This window comes from Antechinus flavipes, chromosome 4 (genome assembly GCF_016432865.1).
Source record: "Antechinus flavipes isolate AdamAnt ecotype Samford, QLD, Australia chromosome 4, AdamAnt_v2, whole genome shotgun sequence".
NCBI classification, from domain to species: domain Eukaryota; kingdom Metazoa; phylum Chordata; class Mammalia; order Dasyuromorphia; family Dasyuridae; genus Antechinus; species Antechinus flavipes.
Window position 1 is genome coordinate 178,989,132 of NC_067401.1, and position 27,250 is coordinate 179,016,381.

The window sequence follows — 27,250 nt, forward strand, 5'->3', positions numbered from 1 at the left end:
CTTAGATTATCTTTCCTAGATCTATTTTCCATGTCTGCTGCTTTCTCAAGTATGTATTTAACTTTTTTTTTCTGTTTTTTCTTTTTATTTTGGTTTTGCTTGACTGATTTTTGGTGTCTCCTGGAGTCATTCATTTCCATTTGTTCAAGTCTGATTTTTAGTGAACTATTTTCTTCATTTACTTTTTTATTTCTTTTTTTTCTTTTTGTCCAGTTGAGTTTTTAAATGAGTTATTTTGTTCTATGGAATTTTTTTCCATTTCATCAATTTTTTTTTTGGAAGAATTAATTTTCTTTTTCCAATTCACAAATTCTGTTTTCTCACTTTGAAACAAAAACAAAAAACAAAACTACAGTCTGCTTCTCGGGGGCAGTGGGGTATTTCCAAGCTTCCTCTACAGCAACCGGAAGTTGCAGTGAAGGAGCAGTGGGACAGCCCCCACTGGCTGCACTGGGATTAGTAGTTGTGCTGAAAGCAGCAATGGAAAAACAGCTACTAGGACTGCATTGTGGCTGCACCAGGACCAACTACTGCTGCTGCTTTGATCACGCTGAGTCACTCTGAGTGCTGGGTAGGTATGGCCAGATCCCAAGAGCATCTAGTGTTTTGGGATTATAGTCTTTACTCCTCTGTTTATAGCTTCTCTGCTGATCTACTGACGTGGTGCCAGGACAAAGTAGCCACACTGTGGTAGAGTTTCCTGCAGATTTTCCACCAGCAGAGACCATACCCCGCCAGCTTATTTTCAGTTGGTAATGCATTGTATTCCCAATATTTGTGGTTTCTGAAAGTCTAGCACTAATTCCAAGGCAGAATTTCATTAAAACAAATGGATGCATGTGTCCTCTCTGCCATCTTGAACAGTGTTTATTGAGTTCCATTATTTCTGGTTTCTTTTCTAATTTTAGATTATTTAATAGAGATCCATTCGGTTAAGTTTGAGTGTTTTTATATTTTTGTAATATCCTTCTATTTCTTTTGTGCGTTCTTATGTGCATATTGGTTTTCTCTTTTCATAATTCTTTTAAAATTATACTTTCCATAATAATAATTTTGTTAATTCTTTTCTGGCTTTGTTGTACTTTCAGCTTATTCAGTAGCTATTTTCTGTATTTGATTTTTTTTCTTCTCTTAATCAATTTGGTTAAAGACTTATTAGTTTTGTTAAGCCATTTGCCATTTCTAGATTCTTTTATATCTAATTTATATCTTCATGATTTTTACAGAAAAACATACTCATTTTGCCTAACATAGAGGCACTCTATTTCTCTGGAATAACTCCCATTGATTATCTTTTGGGGCTACATCTTTAAAACTGCCAGACTGGGACATCATCATTATTATTTTTTAAATTTCATTTATTTATTTTTGCTGAGGCAATTGGGGTTAAGTGACTTACCCAGGGTCACACAGCTGGAAGTGTTACATATGTTTGAGACCAGATTTGAACTGAAATCAGTGTTTCTGACTTCAATGCTGGTGCTCTATCTACTGTGCCACCTCACTGCTCCGGGACATCATTATTTTAAGAAAAAAATTGCCTAGATAGTTTCATAGAGGGAGAAAATATTAAAATGGGAAAAAAAAAACTTTTATCACTAATAAACTCCAAAATGAATTGAATATGCAACTTAAAAACCTAGAAAACCAATACTTTTAAATCCTAATTTAAAACCATTAAAATAGAAATTCTACAAATCAAGGGAGAGATTTTTAAAACAAAACCAAAAAAATTGAAGGTTGGAAACGTTATTAGATAAAGCTAGGAGCTGATTTAAAAGACAAGATAAAATAAAACCATTTAACTCACTTGAAACTCATTTGTTAAAAAAAAAAAAAAAAGAGGAAAAAGAAATTGCCAGTATCAAAAATGAAAAAAGAGAATTCAAAACAAATGAAGAAATAATAGAAATCACTAGAAACTCTTTTGTGCAGCAGCATGCTGGTAAAAGTCGTAACTTAAATGAATAATTGAATATTTAGAAAATTATGAAATTATCCAAATTAAAGAAGAAAAAGAAAATTAAAAAAACCCATTTCTTAAAAGAAAGGAATTGAATAAGCCACTACTATTAAGTAGGTTGATGGAATCTAAATTTTCTGTCATTGGCTCTAGCTACCATTAATAGTGTTCCCCCATTTTAAGAGGTTATCTGTATCCCAACTCCATTTAACCACTTAGCAAGATTAACTTTTACAAAGAGGTGGCTTACTTCAAAGACAAGACAAATATACAAACATACTCTAAAATGTAGGGTATAATTTAATTTCTTCCTTCGTAGAAAAGGGAAAGGGATTAGGTTCACACAGCTCACTTCACTTTTAAAGCACAATCTGAAGTTTCAAGTTCTGAGTCCCTCTTGGGCTTGCATTCCACACACATTTGCTTCTTTTTTTAAATTTTTTTTTTAATTTTTTTATTTTTTAGAATTTTTATTTTTATTTATTTATTTAAAAATTTTTTTAAAATAACTTTTTATTGGTAGAACGCATGCCAGGGTAATTTTTTACAGCATTATCCCTTGCATTCACTTCTGTTCCGATTTTTCCCCTCCCTCCCTCCACCCCTTCCCCTAGATGGCAAGCAGTCCTTTACATGTTGAATGGGTTACAGTATATCCTAGATACAATATATGTGTGCAGAACCGAACAGTTTTCTTGTTGCACAGGGAGAATTGAATTCAGAAGGTATAAATAACCTGGGAAGAAAAACAAAAATGCAAGCAGTTTATATTCATTTCCCAGTGTTCTTTCTCTGGGTGTAGCTGCTTCTGTCCATCTTTGATCAATTAAGGCTCTCTTTATCGAAGAGATCCACTTCCATCAGAATCCGTCCTCAAACAGTATCGTTGTTGAGGTATATAATGATCTCCTGGTTCTGCTCATTTCACTCAGCATCAGTTCATGTAAGTCTCGCCAGTCCTCTCTGTATTCATCCTGCTGGTCATTCCTTACAGAACAATAATATTCTATAACATTCATATACCACAATTTACTCAACCATTCTCCAATTGATGGTCACCCTTTCATTTTCCAGCTTCTAGCCACTACAAACAGGGCTGCCACAAAAATTTTGGCACATACAGGTCCCTTTCCTTTCTTTAGTATCTCTTTGGGGTATAAGCCCAGTAGAGACACTGCTGGACCAAAGGGTATGCACAGTTTGATAATTTTTTGAGCATAGTTCCAAATTGCTCTCCAGAATGGCTGGATGTGTTCACAGTTCCACCAACAATGTATCAGTGTCCCTGTTTTCCCACATCCCCTCCAACATTCCCCATTATCTTTCCCTGTCATTCTAGCCAATCTGACACGTGTGTAGTGGTATCTCAGAGTTGTCTTAATTTGCATTTCTCTGATTAATAATGATTTGGAGCATATTTTCATATGTCTATAAATAGTTTCAATTTCTTCATCTGAGAATTGTCTGTTCATATCCTTTGACCATTTATCAATTGGAGAATGGTTTGATTTCTTATAGATTAGAGTCAATTCTCTATATATTTTGGAAATGAGGCCTTTATTGTAAAAATGTTTTCCCAGTTTATTGTTTCCCTTCTAATCTTGTCTGCATTTGTTTTGTTTGTACAAAAACTTTTCAATTTGATATAATCAAAATTTTCTATGTTGTGGTCAATAGTGACCTCTAGTTCTTCTTTGGTCATAAATTCCTCCCTCTTCCACAGGTCTGCGAGGTAAACTATCCTATGCTCTTCCAATTTATTTATAATCTCATTCTTTATGCCTAGGTCATGAACCCATTTTGACCTAATCACACATTTGTTTCTAAGTTTCTCCTCTTAACTGGCTGGCTACATATCCAACTGGGAGTCCTGTCTTCGAAGTTGTCATGTTTTGAACTCCTAGATAGTATGGGGATTGTATTACCTGCACAGATAAAACAAACTACAACCCTTTATCTTTATTCTCAGGGGCCAAAGAATAAAAGGAGAATTGAGAGGAAGAAAAACTTTCCCCCACCCACTCATTCATGGTGCTTTTTCTGTGGGTGAATTGTGACTATCACTTTCTCCATACACAAGAAAGAGTACAGAAAAAAGCCCAATGATATCTTAGTTTGACAGTTTTAAAGAGAGGCTGTCCTGAGTATAGCCAGTTGAAGGAAGCTACTCCCACCTACTTAGTGAGGGAAATGTAGAGTATCTTCTCACAGAAGCACAATGTTTACATGTTAGATGATTTGGACATAATAAAAAGCCCTTTCTTAGCTCATGTTCCCTAAAATGTATCCCCTTTAGTCCTGGTTCAGTTCCCTAAGGGCCAAAAGAAATTGTTGAATATTGTTAGCACATATATAAATATGAAGGCTTGCAAGTGACAGAATGAGGTGATGCATATATTCCAGTTTGGAGTCAGGAAAACCTGACTTAAGTTCAGGTCTTGCCTCTGACCTATCTTAGTTGTATGTTCAACTTTCCAGAGTTCCATACATTTTTGTATGGTTAATATTTATTTTGTATTATTCTGATCTAGCCGATAATCCAGCATGAAAATTAGAGAAAGAAGATTGCATACAAAACTGCACGTCTCTGCTATTTAAGGCATTTTATAGTACATTACAAATTTGTTTCAAAATTGTCTTAAACATGAATATTTTTTATTTTTATTTCATAAACATTTTAAAGATGTTTCATTAATGATGGTTCAGTGTTATGGGCTAGAACTCTGAGCTTGAAACAAGGATTTTTACAAGGTATTAAGTCAGTGGAATTGATAAAGACAATGGTTTCTATTCTAGCATGGTGCCTAATAGTTCTCTAGTTCAGTACATGTACTTAGTATTTAATATAGTTCTACAAGATTCACACCTATGATAATGTATTATAAGAGAACATATAAACTTGGTCAAACTCAGCCAGAGTCAGAGCCACGGAAGACAAGTGAACTGGAGGTGGGAGTTCAAGCCCTCAAATTCAGAAAGATTCATTTCCATCTTCATCAGTCTCCTGATTCAGCCCTTTAATGCATTTTGGCCCATTTAATTACCCCGACTAAAAAAGTCTTACAGGGCTCTTCTTCCTTAACTCTGGAAGAATCTTTCTCAAGAACAGCTCTGGTTCTTGTAATTCTTCTTATCTTCTACCCCACGTTCAGCCTCGGAGAGAGAAAAAGAGAAAAATGAAGATGGAAAACTGTGAATGGATCCAACCATTTTGTAGAGCAATTTGGAACTATGCTCAAAAAGTTGTCAAGCTGTGCATACCCTTTGAGCCAGCAGTGTTACTACTGGGCTTATATCCCAAAGAGCTCTTAAAGAAGGCAAAGGGACCTGTATGTGCAAAAATGTTTGTGACAGCTCTCTTTATAGTGGCTAGAAACTGGAAATTGAATGGATGCCAGTAAATTGGAGAATGGCTGAATAAATTGTGGTATATGAATGTTATGGAATATTATTGTTCTGTAAGAAATGACCAGCAGGAAGATTTCAGAAAGGCCTGAAAAGACTTATATAAACTGATGCTGAGTGAAATGAGCAGGATCCAGGAGACCATTATACACTTCAACAAAAATACTACATGATGAGCAAATATGATGGAAGTGGCTCTCTTCAACAACGAGATGAACCAAATCAGTTCCATTTGTTCAATAATGAATAGAACCCAGTAAAAGAACTCTGGGAAATGGGTGTGAACCACTACATAGCACTTCCAATCCCTCTGTTTTTTGTCTGCTCGCATTTCTGATTTCCTTCTTAGGTTAATTTTACATTATTTCAAAGTCTGATTCTTCTTGCGCAGCAAAATAACTGTATGGATATATTTAACATGTATTGATCTACCTGCTGAACGAGATGAAGTGAGATCTTTCAAGACAGTTGGGAAAATCAAGTAAGGCTTCATCTACTTAGAGTTTGAGTAGGACTGAAGGACTTTGAAGATTGAATCAAGGGCATACTTAAGTCTCCTTCCTGCTATCCTCTCATGACATCATTTTCTCCCTGTTTCAATCAAATATGGGCAACTATGTATTTATTAGTCAGGTTCAATTTCTTGGGTAGTTCCCTTGTTTAGAATGTAAGATCCTTAGCCAATAAGGATGAGGGTCAGTGGTAGGAGGGGGTATTTGTGTTAGGGATTAAAAGTGTTGACTTTGCCCCTGAAGGTGCTTCCTCCCTTCGATTGTCTGCTTAAGGGGTGGGACGCCCTTCTCACGAGAATGTATAATAAGCTTTGCTTTGCTTCTAGAGATCTCTCCAGCTTTTTTTATTAAATGGTGACCCCCCTCACCATTTCTGAACCACACACTGCCATCTGGAGGAGGGCATGGGGGGAAGGAGGGGAAAAGTTGGAACAGAAGGTTTTGCAAGGGTCAATGCTGAAAAATTACCCGTGCATATATCTTATAAATAAAAAGCTATAATTAAAAAAAAAAAGAAATATTTCTCAAAGTTAATCACTTTAAACTGTTAGTAGGGCTGGTAAGCTTTGTGCCTATTCTCCAAATAAGATGGGTGAAATTTAGATTATTGATTGATGTGTTGGTGGTGGTCAGTAGTTTTTAGTCTTGTCAGACTCTTTATGACCCCATTTGGGATTTTCTTGGCAAAAATACAGTAGTTTGCCATTTTCTTTTAACAGATGAGGAAACGGGATTAAATGATTTGTTCAGAGTCACCCACCTACTAAGTGTTAGAGATTTATGAAGATGAGTCTTCCTGATTCCAATCCCAGTTCTCTATACCCTGTGGCACTCACCAACCTTATTGATTAATACTGATAAATGGTTAAAAGTTTAATAATTATAGGAGTAATCAGTGTAATTAATTTCTAAGCCTTAGATTTGCATTTATTTTGTATAGGTCTTGGTAGAAAGTTTGCAAGAGATTCTATAGGAGACAGTACACACAACTGAGACTGGATTTCCTTTTGAGGGAAATAAAGATGGATACAATGGATACAGGATGATTCAACTTGGTCAAGAGATTTTTTTTCCTAGCCCTAGTTTTTTTCAGTGAAGCCTGGTATTACATTGGGGACTTTCCAGAAGATGTGCTTTCCCTAGGTGTTTTCCTGATTGTTATGGATTCTGGAGAACTCTTTTGCAAGTCAGCATAATAATATAATCGGTCCAGAGAAAATAGGGAATAGTTTTTTGCAGGTCCAGGCCCTTCTGAAAGAGACAAAAAAATGAAAACTTCCAGGAATATTATAATCAATTCCAGACATCCAGGGCAAGAAGAAATTATTGCAAATATCCAAAAAGAAACAATTCAAATATCATGGAGCCAGAGTTAGGACAACACAAAATTTAGTAGCTTTCACATTAAGGGAGCAGAGGGTTTAGAATGTGATATTTCAAAGAGCAAAGGATTGTAGCCAAGAATCACCTATCCCACAAAAAAAAAAAAATGAGAATAATCCTTCATGGAGGAAAATGGGTTTTTAATGAAGTAGAGGATTTTTATGAATTCCTGATGAAAGAATCAGAGTTGAATAAACATTTGATTTTCAAATACAAGACTCAAGTATAAAAAGGTAAACAGGAAAGGGAAAGTATAAGGAAGTTAACAAGTTAAACTGTTCTTACATGGGAAGATGATACTTGTAACTTATAAAAACTTTCTCATTATTAGGGCAGTTAGAAGGACAGAGGACACAGGTATGAGTTGAATATAATGAGATGATAACTAAAAAAAATAAAATTAAGGGGTGAGAAAGAAAAATGCACTGGAAAAAGGGAAAGGGCCAAATGAAAAAAGGTAAAAGCTCTTTTACAGTGGAAGATGAGGGAGGTGATGAGGAACAAAGAGGGAATAATATACACACCCAATCCGGTATAAAAATCTACATAACCCTTCAAGAAAATAGGAGGGGAATGGGATAAGAGGAGTGTGCAGAGGTCAGGGGAGTTAATAAAAGAAAGGGTAGATTGGGAGAAGCCGTGGTCAGGAGCACAACACAGTTGAAAATGAATAGGGTAGGAAAGAGAAAGATAAGCAGTGGGAAAAAGTAGAATGGAAGGAAATACATAGTAATTATAACTGAAAAATATTTATAGAAAGTTTCTCTTGTAAAGGCTTCATTTCTCAGATATATAGAAAATTGAATTATAAGTCATTTCCCAATTGATAAGTGGTCAAAGGAAATGAACAAGCAATTTTCAGATGATGAAATCAAAGCTCTCTGTAGTTATGAAAAAAAGTTCTAAATTTGCTATTGATTTGAGAAATGCAAATTAAAACAACTCTGAGGTACCATCTCATATCTGTCAATTTGGCAAATATTACAGAAAAGGAAATTGGCAAATGTTAGCTGGGATGTGAGAGAATTGGGACATTAATGATATTAATGTAATTGAAAACTGATTCAGTCATTCTGGAGAGTAGTTTGGAATGTTGCTCAAAGGAGTATAAAACCACGAATACCTATTCACCCAGCAATTTTTGGGACAAAAAAAGATTTTTTAAAAGGGAAAGAACCCATATGAATAAAATATAACTGTTCTTTTTGTGGTGGCAAAAACTTGGAACTCAAAGAGATGGAAATTAATTGAGGAATGGCTAAACAAGTTGTGGTATTATGATTGTAATAAAATATTATTGTGTAATAAGAAAAACCTGGAAAGACATGAATGGTGGTACAAAGTAAAATGAGAAGAACCAGAAGAACAATATACAGAGTAACAATATTATATGATGATCAACTGCAAATGACCTAACTATTCTCAGCAATACAATGATCTGTGACAATTCTGAAGTTTTAATGAAAAAATGTTATTTGCCTCCAGAGAAAGAACTGGTGGAGTCTGAATACAGATCAAAGCATACTTTTTAAACTTCGTTTTCTGTTCTGTGTGTGTACTTGTGTTTGTGTGTATGTGTTGGGCTGGGGGGGGGGGGAGGGGGGGAAGGGAGAGGTGGGTTGTTTTTTCTTTCATAGAATGACTGATATGAAAGTATGTTTTATATTCCTGAAAATGTATAATCTGTATCAAAATGCTTGCCTTCTCAATGAGGGAGAGGAAGAGAGAATTTATAACTCAAACATTTGAACAAGTGTTAAAAATATTTTTACATGGTATTGGAAAAAATTATAAAAATAAAAATTCATTCATATGTGTATTTTTTTAGATTTGATATAAAAATAAATCATTAAAGATTAAGAAAATATCACATTTTAGAGAGATGCATGGTATTGCATATTAACTCCAGGAAAAAAGAAAAAAATATTTTAAACTACAGTCTACTGATACTAAATTGACTCAGGCATAAATCTAATACATACTCTTCCAAGTGTAATTTTATCCAATTTTATAGGTTTAATAATTAGCAATTAGGCATTCATTATTTGTCACTTATACTGACAACTATAGTTAGACCTGTAAATCATCCATTTTGGCTGAGTATGTTATGAGAGATCCTAGTTTCTCAGCAAATCAGGTAAGTATCTTAGAATTTTAAAGGTCTCTCTTTAGCTATAAATGTTCTTATAGTTCCTTCTTTCACAGAGCTAAGATTTTTTTGACCTTGCCAAGGTTGAAAATCCAGAAGATCTGACATTCCCAAATATCTTCACAGACAAAAATTTTCCCAAACACTGTGAACATCATTATTATTGATTTTCAAGCAAAATGTCACTAATTAAATGGTTGATAGTTTTTCACTATAAGGACAAACTACAAAAACTCTAATAAGTGAAAGTCCAAATTTATCATTACACAGCATTCAAAAAAAGTGACAAATTCATCATATTCTAGGTGTCATTTCTCAAAGGAACAGTATTTTTTATATGCTGATAAAATCATAATAAAAAAATTTAGTGGCTCTTTTTAATGTTATTTTGCTTTTTCCAAATATATGCAAATATAGTTTTCAACATTCATGTTTCTCAAAACCTTGTGTTCCAAATTTTTCTTCCTCTCTTACCCCCAAATACCAAGCAATCTTATATAAGTTAAATATGTGCGATTCTTCTGAACATATTTCCATATTCATCATGCTGAGCAAAAAAAAAAAAATTGGCTCAAAAGAGGAAAAAAATGCAAGAAAGAAAAAAAGACACAAGCAAACAACAAAAACTGAAAATACTATGCTTTGATCTACATTCAGTCTTCATAGTTCTCTCTCTGGATGTGGATGGCATTTTTCATTACAAGTCTATTGGAAGTGCCTTGAATTATTGAAAATTATTGAAAAAGAGCCATTATTGAAAAGAGCCAAATTCATCACAATTGATCATTACATAATCTTGTTACTGTGTACAGAATTCTCTTGGTTCTACTTACTTCACGTAGTATCATTTCTTGTAAGTCTTTCCAGGTTTCTCTGAAATCAGCCTGCTCATTCTTATAGAATAATAATATATTATATTCATTATCCATTACATATTCAATATAAAATATTCAATTACATTATATTCAAATACCATAATTTGTTCAGCCATTTGCCAATTTAAGGACATCCACTCAATTTCCAGTTTCTTGTTTTTTTCATATGTGAATCCTTTTCCCTCTTTTATGATTTCCTTGGGATACAGACCCAATAAAGACATTGTTGGATCAAAGAGTATGCAGTTTTATAGCCCTTTGGGCAGAGTGCCAAATTGTTCTCCAGAATGGTTGGATTGTTTCACCTCTCTCTCAACAATGCATTAGTGTCCCAGTTTTCCCACATCCCCTCCAACATTCATCATTATTTTTTCCTGTCCCCTTAGCCAATCTAACAGTTGTGGAATTGTTTTCACTTTCATTTCTCTAATCAATAGTGATGTAGAGCATCTTTTCATATGACCAGAAATGGCTTTAATTTCTTCATCTGAAAATTGTCTGTTTATATCCTTTGAACATTTATCAATTAGAGAATGGCTTGTATTATTATAAAAATTTGAGTCAATTCTGTATATATTTTAGAAATGAGGTTTTTTTCAGAAACACTAATGCAAAAATTTAAAAACAACATAAAATATAAACTAATATGTATTTAAAACAAGAAATAAAACATTGCCAGTTAGATGACATCATTCAAAGGAATTCTGGTTTTTCTTACATGGAAAAATAATTTCATTTATCCATCAGTTTTTATATTCCATACTAGTAGCATTTAGAATCCAATAAAGAGTAATTAAAATCAAGTTGTTCTTAGTGTTTATTGCTTAATTTCTTCAGTTTAGAAACTGCAGATCACAAAACTATTGGCTTAGTTTTTCCTCCTTTTTGGAATCAGTAGAGATAAAACTTTTAAAATGGCTTCAGTTCTGTTTAAGCCTTTATGAGCAATCTAGTCATCTTAACTCCAGGGAAGAGGAAAAATGATAAAGGAGTCTGAGTTCTACCTGCATGAAAATTTCATAAACTTTTTATTTTATAAAGTCGTGGGGAGCTGCAATCTCAAAAACCCATAATAAACAGATATTTTAGTCTCAAATTAAAACATATTTTAGGTTACAATGCCTACAATACAATAGATTATCAGTTTTCAATGAGAGAATTTCATAGAGAAGGGTTTTGTTTTGTTTTGTTTTCCAAGGTTGTAAAGAGTGATATTATTTCTTAAATTAACAGGATTCTGTCTCTGGGGTTCCTGTATCCCCAAAGAGAAATTACCTGATTTCACTTCAGGGGTTGCCCTAATGAACAATTAGCTCATTTGTTTCAGGAATCTAAATTCTATTTTACCTTCTAAAATTTGTAAAATTTCATGAGCAAAAGTACTGTTAGGTAATCAGGGCCATTCATTTAGATAATTTTGGGAGGGCCATTTAAGATTGCTAGAGCTGACCAAGATGAGAATTAGACTATTCACCCTGTATTTTTTTTTTTTTTTTTCAACTCAGTCAATATGGACTCCATTTTGGACCAGAAATACTGGCTCGAGTAGTGATGACTAACTATTCAAGTTGTAATTGAGGTTCAGACTTTGATGTGACTGGACCTCCCTTTCCTTATCTGTAAAATAGAACTAATATTTGATATTTCCAACTTCACAGGGTTGGTACGAATTATGCAGATGTTAATGTGATTTAGAATTTAGCTTTTATTATTACAATCAAAATGTGCACTTCTCAGAGAGAATTTTGAATTTGCTAGATTATCTGAAGGACAGGTTTTGATTGTGAGTCAGTGCAAGTACGGACATTATGGAAAAGGGAAAGCATTCTGGGCTGGAGAGATGAGTGTCACAGGCGAACCTGACAGATCACAGTTCCATTTTGTTCGCGGAGCAGCTGCGCGGTGGCCCTAACAAAGAGACTACATCATCCACCTCTCGCAACCGCTGTATTTCAGTCTCGGTGGGCGGCGCCCTAAGGTAGAAGAACAAAGAGATGAAGCCAGTGGGCCCTGAGATTCCTAGAGAGGACTTGGAAGGGCCCTAGCTGGAGAAACAGCCTAAACAGCATGCGCGCTGCCGGGCGCCGGGCAAATCGTAGAGAGGCTAATCTGTGCTGAGCGCCCACTCGTTTTCAGGGTGCATCCTCTCGGAAGGTTTGTGGTGAGTGCCTCTGACGGGAATGGGGGAGGAGTCGGGAGGGTGTGCGGTGAAATGCCTTTCCGTCCTCCTTCTTCATTCTTCTCGGCTTTTCCCTTCCCCTACTCCTCTTCCCTTTATTTTTCTTCCCGTTTTCCCTCTGCGCCCATCGTCCCGCCTCCCTGATTGCTGGAGAACTTCTAGAGGGAGCGGAGGAAGGCCTTAGAATACCGGCTTTGTGGAATGGTGCCAGTTTCTGGAGCTCATCAAAGGCTCTGGCGGCGGTATCCTTCCTCTGGACGAAGCCCAACCCTAATCAGGGCCTGTTCTCCGGATTTGCGCCTCTAATCATTGAAGAACCTCTGAGGATTTCTGGGTAACTAAAGGTGCTGCCTTGGACATCTCATGGGGCCGAGACTTCCTTGGAATTTCCTTGGGATTTTCTCTCCTAATCTCTGGTTGTAGGAATACAATTTTACACAGTCTGTTTTCTGATTCTGAGCTATTTTGACTTAATAATTACCAGCTATTGTTTATTATAAAACTAGCCGTCTCTGCTTCTCTGACTGGTAATCTTAAAAGGAAAAGCATTACAATTGGAGGCTCCAGCCATCGGTTTTAGAGAATCGCTGTCTTCCCAAATCCCTACACTCTACAGGAACACTCCTAGAAATGGGGGAGGGGGGAGGAAGGAGGGAGGAGGAGGAGGAGCATTTTTGTTTCGCCTTCTGGCTTCGTCACTCTCCACTTGTGCCCTAGAGGGAAGAAGATTTTAATTCAAATCAGATCTCAGACCCTAGCTGAAATTAAGAGATTGGGGAAGGTTTCTTGTAGAAGATTTCCTTTAAAATAAAAATTTAAAAAGGTAAAGAGGTCTGTAGTCCGAATGTAGGAGAGAGTGAGTTTAAGGCTTGAGGTGTAGTAAAGTCCCAAGTGTTAATGGAACAGTCAGGAGGCCAGTATCAAACACTGGAAAGGTAAGAGGCTAAGTTATGAAGGGTTTTGAATGCCAAGTAGAGCATTATTTGTTTTTGGAAGTAATAGGAAACCACTGGAATATAGGGAATGGGGGTGGGGATGGGATGGGAAATCTGCATTGTAAGAAAATCACTGTAGTGTTAAATGAAGGATGGATTGGAAGGGAGAGAGATTTGAGGCAGGCAAACCCACCAGCAGCCTATTGAAACAATACAGGTAGGTGTGAAGTGATGAGAGCCTGAGTAGAGTGAGAGTAGTTTCAGAGAGAAGAGGGCATATACAAGAGGTGATGAAAAAGTGAAATTGATAGGCTTTGGCAACAATTTAAAGGGGGGTTGGGAGAGTGAGAGTAGTGAAGAATCCAGAATGACTCCCTGATTGTCAGTTTGAAGGACAGGGAGGATGGTGTTGCCCCCTCCACTAGTAGGGAAAGGAGTAGGGAGATTAGGGGGGAAATAATGATTCCAATCTTGATCAGATTGAATTTTAAGATGTCTGAAAGGCAGTTGGAGATGACAGTTTGGAGGTCAGCAGAGAGGATAGGGCAAGAAAGGTAGATTTGAGAATCATAAGGATAGAGATAATAATTATATCTATGGTTGCTGATAACAATAGAGAGAGAAGAGGGCCCCGGAAAGAAACCCTGATAAACAGTTAAAAGGTGTGATCTGGAAGGGAGTTCAGCAAAGGAGATAGGTAAGAAGAGAAACAGGAAAAAGTAGGTATTTAAAAAAAAAAAAACAATTTGGAGAAAAGAAAGTATCAAGGAGGAGAGAGTGATCAACAATGTGAATGGCTGCAGAAAGATCTAAGAGAATGAGGATTAAGAAGAGCTCATTGAATTTGGCAACTGAGAGCTCAAATTAGAAATTAAGAGTCCAGATTGTAAAGTTAAGAACAGAATGAGACTGGGAAATGAATGTAAACTGTTTGCATTTTTGTTTTTCTTCCCGAGTTATTTTTTCCTTCTGAATCCAATTCTTCCTGTGCAACAAGAGAACTATTCCGTTCTGCACACATATATAGTATCTAGGATATACTATGATATATTTAACATGTATAGGACTGCTTGCCATCTAGGGGAGGGGGTGGAGCGAGGGAGGGGAAAAATCGGAACAGAAGTGAGTGCAAGGGTTAATGCTGTAAAAAATTACCCAGGCATGGGTTCTGTCAATAAAAAATTATAATTATGAAAATAAAATAAAATAGTCAAACAAAAACGAGAGAGTGAGAGAAAAATAAAGTAGAGGCACATAATGTAGATAGCCTTTGGAAGGAATTGTAACCAAAAAAGATAGGAAAAAAATAACATAATTAGTGATAATGAAGAGATCAGTTGAGAGATTTATTAAATCAAGGGAGATGTGGACAGGTTTGTATGCAGAAAATGAACCAGTGGACAAATTGAAACTAAGCAAAAAAAAAAGGGGATGACAGGGTAATTTGTTGGGAAAGGTAGAAGAAGTGTTTGCACAAGAGGATAAAAAAGTAAGAACATTTCATTTTGTGAAATAGAGTGATGGGGGGGGAACAGTGACAATGTGAATCATTGAAGGTGCAGAATAGTATAAAAGAAGGAATTAGTGGCTAGTGGCCTCAGTGTCTTCCCCCTGCAAATTATGAGGCAAAGTTCTCAACTGTGAAAACAAGGAAGTCATGGGAAGTTTGAGAATAGAAGAAAAGTTTGAAAGAGCAGTTAAGAAAAGGAGGTTAGTGACTTGATAAGGGAAATATAGTAAGACTACTAGCAGCAGTGAAGGCCCAGTTGAAATTCTCATTCTGGGCACTTACATTACTTCTGCAAATACATAGCAGCATATGTGGACACAAAACAGTTGCCTGATTTTCTGTACCTTCAGTTAGAAGTACATGTGTAGGAGTAAAGAGGATGAATAGTGGGAGTGATCCAAGGCTGATGCTTGTTTGGGTGTATAAGCAACATGATAAGAGAGAAGATTGGGATTTAAGAGGGGAAGAACTGTATGGAGTTAAATTGGTTTAACCAGGAATCAAGACAGGGAGAAGAATACAGAGATCTTGGTTTTTTGTTTTTTTTTTTTTTTTTTTTTTTTTAATAATTTTTTATTGATAGAACGCATGCCAGGGTAATTTTTTTACAGCATTATCCCTTGCATTCATTTCTGTTCCGATTTTTCCCCTCCCTCCCTCCACCCCTTCCCCACAGATGGCAAGAGTCCTTTACATGTTGAATGGGTTGCAGTATATCCTAGATACAATATATCTGTGCAGAACCAAACAGTTTTCTTGTTGCACAGGGAGAATTGAATTCAGAAGGTATAAATAACCCGGGAGGAAAAACATAAATGCAAGCAGTTTATATTCATTTCCAGTGTTCTTTCTCTGGGTGTAGCTGCTTCTGTCCATCTTTGATCAATTAAGGCTCTCTTTATCAAAGAGGTCCACTTCCATCAGAATACATCCTCAAACAGTATCATTGTTGAGGTATATAATGATCTCCTGGTTCTACTCATTTCACTCAGCATCAGTTCATGTAAGTCTCGCCAGTCCTCTCTGTATTCATCCTGCTGGTCGTTCCTTACAGAACAATAATATTCCATACCGTTCATATACCACAATTTACTCAACCATTCTCCAATTGATGGACATCCTTTCATTTTCCAGCTTCTAGCCACTACAAACAGGGCTGCCACAAACATTTTGGCACATACAGGTCCCTTTCCTTTCTTTAGTATCTCTTTGGGGTATAAGCCCAGTAGGAACACTGCTGGATCAAAGGGTATGCACAGCTTGATAACTTTTTGAGCATAGTTCCAAATTGCTCTCCAGAATGGCTGGATGTGTTCACAATTCCACCAACAATGGAATACAGAGATCTTAGAGCATCTCTTTGATTTCCTTTATCTCTCTTTACATGGTCACAATCACCATTCACCTATTGACTGGTTTTCTTGCTTTCTTTACACAGTTATCAAAATAATTTTCCCAAAGCAAGATTTGTTTGTGTGATTCTCCATTTCTCCATTGTTCCTAGAACAAAGTCAGTCTTCAGCCTGGCATTTAAAGGATCTTCACGTTCTAGATTTTCCTTGCCTTTTCAGCCATATTTTCTAATCCCTCTCTTATTTGAGGTCAGTATTGAAGCCAGACTCAATGACTAACTAGAAAGTTAGCAGTCCATTTCTGTTGCTATGTATTTGCACAAATAGTGTTAGTATCCAGAATGAGAAGGAATGCTTCCTCATCTTCATTTAATAGAACGGTGGTCTTTTCATTAAGACTCTGAGACTTTTTTTATTTCCCCATTTGTTAGTACACCTTTTGTCCTCAAATTATGTTCTTTTTTACCTGTGGATGTGATATATTCTGTCAACTCCGTCCCCTCAGTAGAATGTAAGCTTCTTGAGACCAAGTGTTTTAATTTTGTATCCTGAGGGGGAAAAAAAATCTATTTAATCAATGAAGGAAATTTTAAGTGTGGAAACTTTTCTAATCTGATTTATATTGTCAGGGACTTAGAAAGTTTAAGCAATTTGTGTTGGCCACACAGCCATTATGTATTCGACAGGACTTGAATCCAACTTTTCGTATTTCCGATACATGCTTTTTTTTTTTTTAATTAATTTTTATTGCTTTTTTTATATCACCAGAACTTCTCCAAACATGCATCCCTTTTCCTCTCTAAAATATATATATGTATATATATATTTTAAATAATATTTGATTAATACATTGAAAAAATCTAAAGTATATACACTGCCTCCCACCTGTAGTCCTTCAACTTCTATAAAGGAGAGGATTGGGGTGTCTTCTCTCTTTGGGGCCATGTTTGTGTAATTTTGCAAAATTCACTTTTAATTGTTTTCTAATGATTGTTTTTATGTTGCATTCATTGTATAGTGTTTTATTGGCTTTACTTCACTCCATATCAGATCCTAGAAATACTTCTATACTTTTCTGTATATATGTAAATTATCATTTGTTGTGGCACAAAAATATTTTATTATGTTATGCGCCACTATTTGTTTAGTCATCCTCCAATTGATGGGTATCTACTTTGTTTTCAGTTCTTTCCTACACAAAAAGTGATATAAATATTTGATGTATATGGGGACCTGTTTGGAAGTCTGCTACTGAAATCTAGTAGAATCTAGAAAACTAGTAATGGATTCTCTGGATCAAAGATTATAAACTTTTGGTCATTTTATTTACATAATTGCAAACTAATAGACTGTGCCCGATCACAGAGTTCCACAAAAACTGCTCCAGAATTACTTAGTCAAGTCAGTAAACATTTATCAAGCAGCTGCTGTATATTAGACACCATGATAAATGCTTATTCTGATGGAATTCAGAATTCAGTGGAGTAAACAACATGCAAAAAACTATGTTCAAGCAATACATATAAAAGATAAATTGGAAATTTAATTTTAGAGGAGATTTAGTAGGAGTTAAGGAGAAGGGGTGGGAGGAGAAAGCTTCTTTCAGGAGGTGAGATTTTAGTTGGGACCTAAATGAAGCCAGGGAAAGAGGAAAAACATTCCAGGCATGAGAATAAGAGTGAAAATGCCTAAAGATTGGGAGTGGAGTGTCATGTTCAAGGAGGAGCAATAGGACAAGATACCAGGTTACGAAGGGCTTTAAAAGTCACAGAGTGACATTTAATACTGAAAGTAACAGAAAGCTACTAGAATAGACTGAATAGAGAGATGACATGGATCTGTAATTTAAGAAAATCATTTTGATGACTGAGGGGAAAATGTACTGGAGTGGTGAGATACTTGAAGAAGAGAGACCAATCGGTATGCTGTTGCCATAAGCTGGGCACGACAGAATTAAAGGCCTGTCCCAAGGAAGTGGCAGGATCAGAAGGGTGATTATTCAAGAGATGTTATAAAGAGAAATGACAGACTGACGTTTGCCTTTCTTTGTTTTATCACTGATTATCATTGTGGTATTTAAAAAATGTTTATTGACTGAAGTGAGAGGTGAAGGAAAGTGAGAAGCCGAAGACTACATCTAGGTAGAGAGACTGGGTACCTGACAAGATGGTGGCGTCCTGAACAGTTATAGGGAAATTAGGAAGAGGAGAGGGTTTTGTGGGGAGTGGAAGATAATACATTTAGCTCTAGTCCTCTCTAACATTTTTTAAGTCTTGTTTTTTAAACAGTAACAAAGAGGAAGCTTGGTTTACTAGTTTTACTTAGAAAGGGAAAACTGGTTTAATCCATGTTTGCTATTAGAGAATTTTAGTGTATTGAGATAATACACAAGTGTCATTCATTTTGTTTGAAGTCAGAGGTTGCTTCCCAGGCCTGGGATATCCTCAATGATGCCTTTGAGAGATTCATTGGATTATTTTACAGTACAGAAAACTTGGGAGATGTGATCTGAAGGAAGCAGTTCTCATTGTCTTGTTTATTTCCTCAAAAAGGAATAAATAAAGAGTAGATTTTCTACTTCTGAAAGTTTATTAGCTCTTGGCAACTTCTTTTTCCTTGAAAATTGTGCTTCAATTCCATAACCTATATTAAGCAATCAAGAGGCAATAATTGTTTAGGAAGACCTAAGTTTAAATCCTACCTCAAAGATTTTTGTGACTTTAGGTAAATTAAGTAATCTCTCCAGATCTCAGTTTCCTCTTCTGTAAAATGAGAGGTTTAGATTAACTTCCCTTCCAACTCTAAATTTGTGATCCAATGACTTTTTTAGATATTTAGCCTCAAGATGTCCGAAGACTTTTCTGTCACAGTTCCAGAAGAGCAGAAAGAAATTTTGAAAGTGAAAGAAGAAGACCTTACATGGGAACAAAAGTCCAGCCAAACTGAAGAAAACTGTCTTAACCAGGAGACCTTTAGGCAGCGTTTCAGACAGTTTTGCTACCAGAAGACAACCAAGCCCCAAGAAGCTTTGAGCCAATTATGGGTGCTTTGCTCTCAGTGGCTGAGGCCCGAGGTACTAACTAAAGAGGAGATGATGGAGTTGGTGGTGGTGGAGCAGTTTCTGACTATCCTGCCGCAGGAGCTCCAGGTTTCAGTGAAGAAGCGTTTGCCACAAAACAGAGCAGAAGTAATTACTGTATTGGAGGAATTGGAGCAACAATCAAATAAACCTGGGCAGCAGGTAGGAAGATGAATAGTGTCATGAAAGCAGCCATAAGGATGGGTTTAGCAATGGGTTTAAATTAGTCAAATTTGCTTGTAAGTGGCTTTGCTTAGCCATTAATCTCTAGGTCTGTCTTGTTCCTTCTTTTTTCTTACTGCTTTAGAGGATTAAATGCAATTCTGGTTTCTTTTCCCCTTGTTTTGTTCTGGCAGGGTGGGGTGGAGATTGAGAGGGAGAGATTTTTTTTTTGGTGATCTCTTCTCAATCCAAATTAATTCCATGATATCCTTACATAACCAAAATTTTGTTCCTAGACTTCAGTTCTTGCACAAGGACTAGAAGAACATTCAGAGGAGACAGAACATCAAGGAGCATCCCAGGAGTCACAAAGCCTCCAAGTGAAATGTGAATCTCAGGATCCTAATTCTCTACAGGAGAATGGTAAGTGTTAGAATTTAGACTTGCATATTGTTTTTTTTTTTTTTTTTTCCCCAAAAAAACAGAATAAGAAAAAAAGAAAAACAGAAAAGGAATACAAAACTAAATAAAATAAAACAAAAAAGAATATTGTCATGTTCCCAGAAGAAAGAACCAGGGAGGATTCAGAATATATAACAACAAATTATCAGATCAAGAAAGTATATATATTAGAAGATGAAATTAGATCCATGAATGTCCATTTTTTTCCTTTACTTCTTTGTAAATTGTTTTTTAGTTCTCTGATGTACACCTTATTTAGTTTATTCTTTTTCTCCCCTTCATTCCCACCTCCCAAGCAAGCTACAGTTGTTGTATTTATACATATGTAGATATGTGTGTATTTGTGTGTGTATGTATGTATGTATGTGTGTGTATATATATATATATATGTATGTGTGTACATACACACATACATACATACACACACACACCCTACATACACATGTGGAAGATCCATTTTTTCTCATTCACAATTATAGATAATTTTGCTGGATATGATAATTTTTTGCTGTAGTCTTAGACTTGGAAGTCCTGGAAAGTTAGCTTGCCTTCATGAGGGAAGAAATCCTTGGATTCAAATATTGGCTGAGTCTATATTAAAATGAATAGAGAACATTAGAATTAAAAAAGACATTCTAGTACAATCTCATTCCTTTAAGGCCTTGAGATATGAAATGACTTTGCAACACTAATCAGTTTGACTTTCAGTCCAGTGTTGTAAAAACATCACTATACAACATTGCTGCAGTATGTACAACCTAATTTTAATATTTGGGTATGTGACTTTCCACAGATTCATTCTTTTTGCCATAGTAACTATGTCCTCATTAGCCTATCTATTATCTTTTAAATTCATGAGTTGTTGAGTAAAGCCATTATATTTTAATAACTAGGCATTAATAATTTTGTTTTTCTTATACTCCACTTTATAATTTTTCATCCATTGAATCCTATAGATTTCTTCATCTTTGACAAGTAGCAGAAACTATTACTTGTAAACTACAATAGCAAAACTATACACATAGTCATTCAGGCTTATTAACACAGATATAATACCTGACTCTTCATTATCACTCCCCATATCCAATTTGTTGCCAAATCCTCTTGATTCTACTTTATAACATCTCTTGGATTTGCCTCCTTCTGGCATTGCTGCTGTTTTGTGCAGATCTTCAGCTCCTCATGCACAGGAAAAATAACCACTTCTCTTTTGATTCATGGTAGAAGTAGTCATAGAAGTAACAGAATTTCTTTTTTTTTTAATTTTATAAAATTTTATAGCTTTTTATTTACAAAACATATGCATGAGTAATTTTTCATCATTGACCCTTGCGAAACCTTATGTTCCAACTTTTCTTCTCCCCCCAGCCCTCTCCCCTAGATGGCAGGCAGTCCAATACATGTTAAATATGTTAAAGTATATGTTAAATATAATATATTTATACAGTTACCTTGATGCACAAGAAAAATCAGATTTATAAGCCATTCTCCAATTGATAGTCAAAGGATATGAACAGACAATTTTCAGATGATGAAATTGAAACTATTTCTACTCATGTGAAAGAGTATTCAAAATCCCTGTTAATCAGAGAAATGCAAATTAAGACAACTCTGAGATACCACTACACACTTGTCAGATTGGCTAAGATGACAGGAAAAAATAATGACGAATGTTGGAAGGGATGCAGGAAAACTGGGACACTGATGCATTGTTGGTGGAGTTGTGAACGAATTTAACCATTCTGGAGAGCAATCTGGAATTGTGCCCCAAAAGTTATCATACTGTGCATACCCTTTGATCCAGCAGTGTTACTACTGGGCTTATACCCCAAAGAGATAGTAAAGAAGGGAAAGGGACCTACCTGTATGTGCCAAAATGTGGCAGCCCTGTTTGTAGTGGCTAGAATTGGAAAATGAATGGATGCCCATCAATTGGAGAATGGTTGGGTAAATTGTGGTATATGAATGTTATGGAATATTATTGTTCTGTAAGAAATGACCAGCAGGATGAATACAAAGGCTTGGAGAGACTTATATGAACTGATGCTAAGTGAAATGAGCAGAACCAGGAGATCATTATATACTTCAACAATGATTCTGTATGAGGATATATCCTGATGAAAGTGGATTTCTTTGACAAAGAGAAGATTTAACTCAGTTTCAATTGGCCATGATGGACAAAATCAGCTATACCCAGAGAAGGAATACTAGGAAATGAATGTAAACTGTTAGCATTTTGGTTTTCTTCCCGGGTTATTTTTCTGAATCCAATTCTTCCTGTGCAACAAGAGAACTGTTAGGTTCTGTACACATGTATTGTATCTAGGATATACTGTGACATATTTAACATATATAGGACTGCTTGCCATCTGGGGGAGAGGGTGAAGGGAGGGAGGAGAAAAGTCGGAACAGAAATGAGTGCAAGGGATAATATTGTAAAAAATTACCCAGGCATGGGTTCTGTTAATAAAAAGTTATAACTATTAAAATAAAGAAAGAAGGAAAAAAAGAAAAAGAGAAAGAGAGAAAGAAAAGAAAAATTGGATTTAGAAGGAATGTAAAGATAATCTGAGAAGGAAAATAAAAATGCAAGCAGACAATAACAGATAGAGTTGAAATGCTATTTTGTGATGCACACCCATTTCCCATAGTTCTTTTGCTGAGTGTAGCTGGTTCTCTTCATTACTTAACAATTGAAACTGATTTGGATTATCTCATTGCTGAAGAGAGCCACTTCCATCAGATTTGCTCATCATATAGTAGTATTGTTGAAGTGCATAATGGTCTCCTAGTTCTGCTCATTTATCTTAGCATCAGTTCACGTAAGTCTCTTCAGGCCTTTCTGAAATCATCCTGCTGGTCATTTCTTACAGAACAATAATATTCTATAACATTCATATACCACAATTTATTCAACCATTCTCCGATTGATGGGAGTCCATTCAGTTTCCAGTTTCCAGTTTCTAGCCACTACAAAAAGGGCCATCATAAACATTTTTGCACATATGGGTCCCTTTCCCTTTTTTAAGATCTCTTTGGGATACAAGTCCAGTAGTTATACTGCTGGATCAAAGGGTATGCACAGTTTGATAACTTTTTGAGCATAGTTCCAAATTGTTCTCCAGAATGGTTGGATGTATTCACAATTCCACCAACAATGTATCAGTGTTCCAGTTTTCCCACATCCCATCCAACATTCTTCATTATTTTTTCCTGTCCTCTTAGCCAATCTGAGAGGTTTCATAGTGTTATCTCAGAGTCATTTTAATTTGCATTTCTCTGATCAATAATGATTTGGAGCACCTTTTCATATGACTAGAAATAGTTTCAATTTCTTCATCTGAAAATTGTCTGTTCATATCCTTTGACCATTTATCAATTAGAGCATGGCTTGATTTCTTATAAACTAGAGTCAATTTGGGAAATGAGGCCTTTATCAGAACCTTTAACTGTAAAAATGTTTTTTCCAGTTTATTGCTTCCCAAGATTGTGGAATCTTGTCCACATTAGTTTTGTTTATACAAAAACTTTTTAACTTGATCTAATCAAATTATTAATGATCTCTAGTTCTGTGGTCACAAATTCCTTCCACCCCCCCACAGGTCTGAGAGAGGTAAACAATCCTATATATCCTTCTAATTTATTTATAATCTCATTATGCCTAGATCATGGACCCATTTTGACTTTATCTTGGTGTATGGTGTTAAGTGTGGGTCAGTGTCTAATTTCTGCCATCCTAATTTCCAATTTTCCCAGCAATTTTTGTCAAATAAAGAATTCTTATCCCAAAAGCTGGGGTTTTTGGGTTTGTCAAACACTAGATTGCTATAGTTTTGATTATTTTGTCCTGTAAACCTAATCTATTCCACTGATCAACTAGTCTATTTCTTAGCCAATACCAAATGGTTTTGGTGACTGCTGCTTTATAATATAGTTTTAGATCTGGTACAGCTAGGCCATCTTCATTTGATTTTTTTTTCTACTATTAGTTCCCTTGAAATTCTTGACTTTTTGTTTTTCCAGATGAATTGTGTTGTTATTTTTTCTAGGTCAGTAAAATAGTGTCTTGGGAATCTAATTGGTATAGCACTAAATAAAGATTAGTTTAGGTAGTATTGTCATATTGTTATATTCACTCGACCTATCCAAGAGCACTTAATGTTTTTCCAATTGTGTGGAAAGTGTTTTGTAGTTTTGCTCATATAGTTTTTGACTTTCCCTTGGCAGATAGATTCCCAAATATTTTATACTATCAGTAGTTATTTTAAGTGGAATTCTTTTTGTATCTCTTGCTATTGGATTTTGTTAGTGATGTATAAAAATGCTCATGATTTATGTGGATTTATTTTGTATCATCCAACTTTGCTAAAGTTGTGGATTATTTCTAATAGCTTTTTAGTAGAATCTCTGGGGTTCTCTAAGTATACCATCATATCATCTGCAAAGAGTGATAATTTGGTTTCCTCATTACAGAAGTAGCAGAATTTCAAAAATCATATAATTTGGTTGAGAACCTCCCTGTCGCAAATCTCTTCCTACTTTAGTCAATCTTCCTTCCACTATCAAAGTGAACTTTCTAAAGTGCAGTTCTGACTTTGTCTCTTCAATCAGTTCCCTATTACCTCTTAGATCAAACACACCCTGGCCTTTTCTTGGTTTTCCTAATCTAATTAAACCTTCCTCCCCTCCATATACTCTGTGATTCAGTTACACTGACCTCCTTGCTGTTCTTTGCATCTGACATGCTGTGTCTCTGGATTTCTGACATTTTCATTAGTTGTTGCCCCATGCCTGGATTTCTTTCATTCCTTCCTCAGCTCTAGCTCTTGTCTTCCCTAGTTTCCTTCAAGCTTTACCTTCTACAACAAACTTCAATCTTTCTTAATCTTAATCCTTTCATTCTTTTTCTTTTTGAGGTACTCAATCAAAGGTAGATCAGTCATGCCTCAAGATTTTAATGTTAAGAAATGTTCTCCCAGCATGATGAAGGCTCAGAAATATCTTTATTCCTTCACAAGTGGCTAGTATAGATTGGTAGGGATGGCTGAGAAGATGTTCAGACCTCAGTTCTGTTTTTGCCAAGTCAGCTCTGTTCTAGGATCCACTCCCAAAGTTGAGTTAGTGAAAACATACAAATCTTGTTTGAGTAGTGGCCATAGATGCTGAATGTAACATTCTCCAACAATCTTATTCCTTCTATCAGTTGGTTTTGTTAAAACTATTTTCTTTGTTACCAGAGTATGTTCTATTGGGAGTGTAGGAGTAGGGAGTGAAGTAGATATGCACATAGAAAAATAACTTATACCAAAAACAAAGTTTTAATAAAACTTTATTTAAAGGAAAACAAAGTTATTTACTATGAACCACCCTTACTCCATAAAGATATCTTCTGTATTGTTATTCTTTCATTGTTTATCACTTTCTTTAAGTAAGAAATAACTTTATTTTGCCCATATCCTCCAATGGCCCACCTCATTGATTTTTTCCTCATTTTAATTTTGAATCTATTACTATTACCTACCTACTTCTCCTTGCTGCTAACATATTCAGATCTACTCAGTCTTTAAAAAATCACTGCTATTCCCTCAAGCTATCATTTTCTTCCCCTATTGTTTGAAGCAATATGGTGTCAGAGAAGGTTATGAGCTCTTCTTGAAGTAACCAAAACCTGTGCCCCTTCAGTTCCCAGATTGTTGTGTTCTTATTGGCATAACATCTATGTCCTTGTCTCCTGGGGAGCAGAAAGCCAGGTGAGCCAGAGTCCTTGTTAGGGATCAGTTTGCCTGCCACTTGGCAATATCACCCCTGAAACTGAGGGGCTGTGGTACTGATGATGGTGGTGGTGAAGGAGGTACCAGACTCTGTAGTTCCAGAGTAGTCAGAAGTCCTAACAGCTTTTGTGGTTAGGGAACTCTCCTCTGGATATGGTGGTCCACTGGCTAGCAGAGGAAGAGGAGGAAAGAAGAAACAGGAGGAACAGCATACCTAGCTACAGCACTTCAAGAGAAAGTCAAAGCAGGAAGAAGCTACTATCCCTTGTGTTTGTCCTTCTGGCTGTGGTGGTGGGTGTGGTCCCCATCTACATCTGGCCTGGGTACAAAAGAAAGTGAGCAGTCATTTTTACACTATCTAACTAGATCATGGTGCTCTTCTTCTAAAACTACATTTGTGTCCAGATAATACTATGTTAGGGATTTATCTAGACATTAAGAAAATATGTTTACCAAATCATCAGTTGACAGGATTGTTGTGGACATTTTTGGCAATCAGTTATTATTGTTAAGGGCACTTATACTGAGTTCTGGGAAAAAATGGCTTAAAATGGCTTCCATTATATAGTAGTATTTTTTTTTAAATAAAATGCCAAATTTAATGAAAAAGAAATGAGAAATAAGTTGCAGACCTTGATGAAAGTAGATATTTCAGTGGTTATTTTTTTTTAATCTTATGAATTTTCTGGAGAGAACAAGATGTAATCTGGCACTAACGAAAGTTACTGAAACTAGTCAAACATGCTGTTAAACAAGATCTTGTTAGTATTAAAGCATATATAAAAAATTACTTAGATGAAATTTATGATGTTACATGAACTTATGTAGATAAAATGGGAAAGAGAAAAGAAGCACCATCTATGGTAAAATTTCTTTGCAAAGAATATCCAAAAGTTTACATTCACATTGATCACATAGACCAAAAAAGGCCCAGAAGAATAGATATGAGAAGGTGGTTTCATGACCTTTTTGAAATAAAAAGTAAGTTGCTGATAGAGTTCTATGATTCACTGAATTTCCAAAGAAGAAACAAGTTTTCTGCAAATAATATTAATTTCAAATCAAGGCTCAGATTCTGGAAAGAAATTTTATGTGAAATTTTGAATATATGGAGCTTTAATTAGTTGCTTGCTGGTTAGTATTAAAGTGTAAGCAAATCCTGTCTGCCAGCATTTTTTCATCTTTAACACTATCTTTTTATGTATATTTAGAAAGAAGTCTTACTGGTTTTCTGTTGTCACTTCATTGCTGTTGTGCTTGCCTGATGAATTTATTTTCTTCTGCATTTCTGTTATTTTGGATGTTTGAAAGGCAAATGGTTTCTTCATTTTCTTGTTTTCTTGTCCTTTATGGTTAAGCTCATATTTGCAGGATAGATTACCCTGGTCTGTATCCTGGTGGGCTCCATTGCTCTTAATAACATATTATTCCATCCCTTCTTATTATAGTCCAAGCAGAATAGTCCTACATCATTTGAATGTCCTTCCTTTATATTTGAAGACCTTTCTCCAGA

General features: G+C 35.6%; 1 protein-coding gene across 4 annotated transcripts in view; it reads left to right on the forward strand.

Moving 5' to 3' along the window:
* The window catches only part of LOC127560763 (piggyBac transposable element-derived protein 1-like), a 35,216-nt gene extending 14,968 nt beyond the window's left edge, over positions 1–20,248 (forward strand). Inside the window, exons 1-3 of one of the 4 annotated variants that reach the window (XM_051995617.1) lie at positions 11,960–12,448; positions 19,094–19,504; positions 19,801–20,248. In XM_051995617.1, the coding sequence (XP_051851577.1) occupies positions 19,109–19,504; positions 19,801–19,938 (534 nt within the window). In that variant the 5' untranslated portion in view covers positions 11,960–12,448; positions 19,094–19,108 and the 3' untranslated portion in view covers positions 19,939–20,248. The other 3 variants (XM_051995618.1, XM_051995619.1, XM_051995620.1) reach the window with 3 other exon arrangements.
* The last annotated feature ends 7,002 nt before the right edge of the window (positions 20,249–27,250 follow it).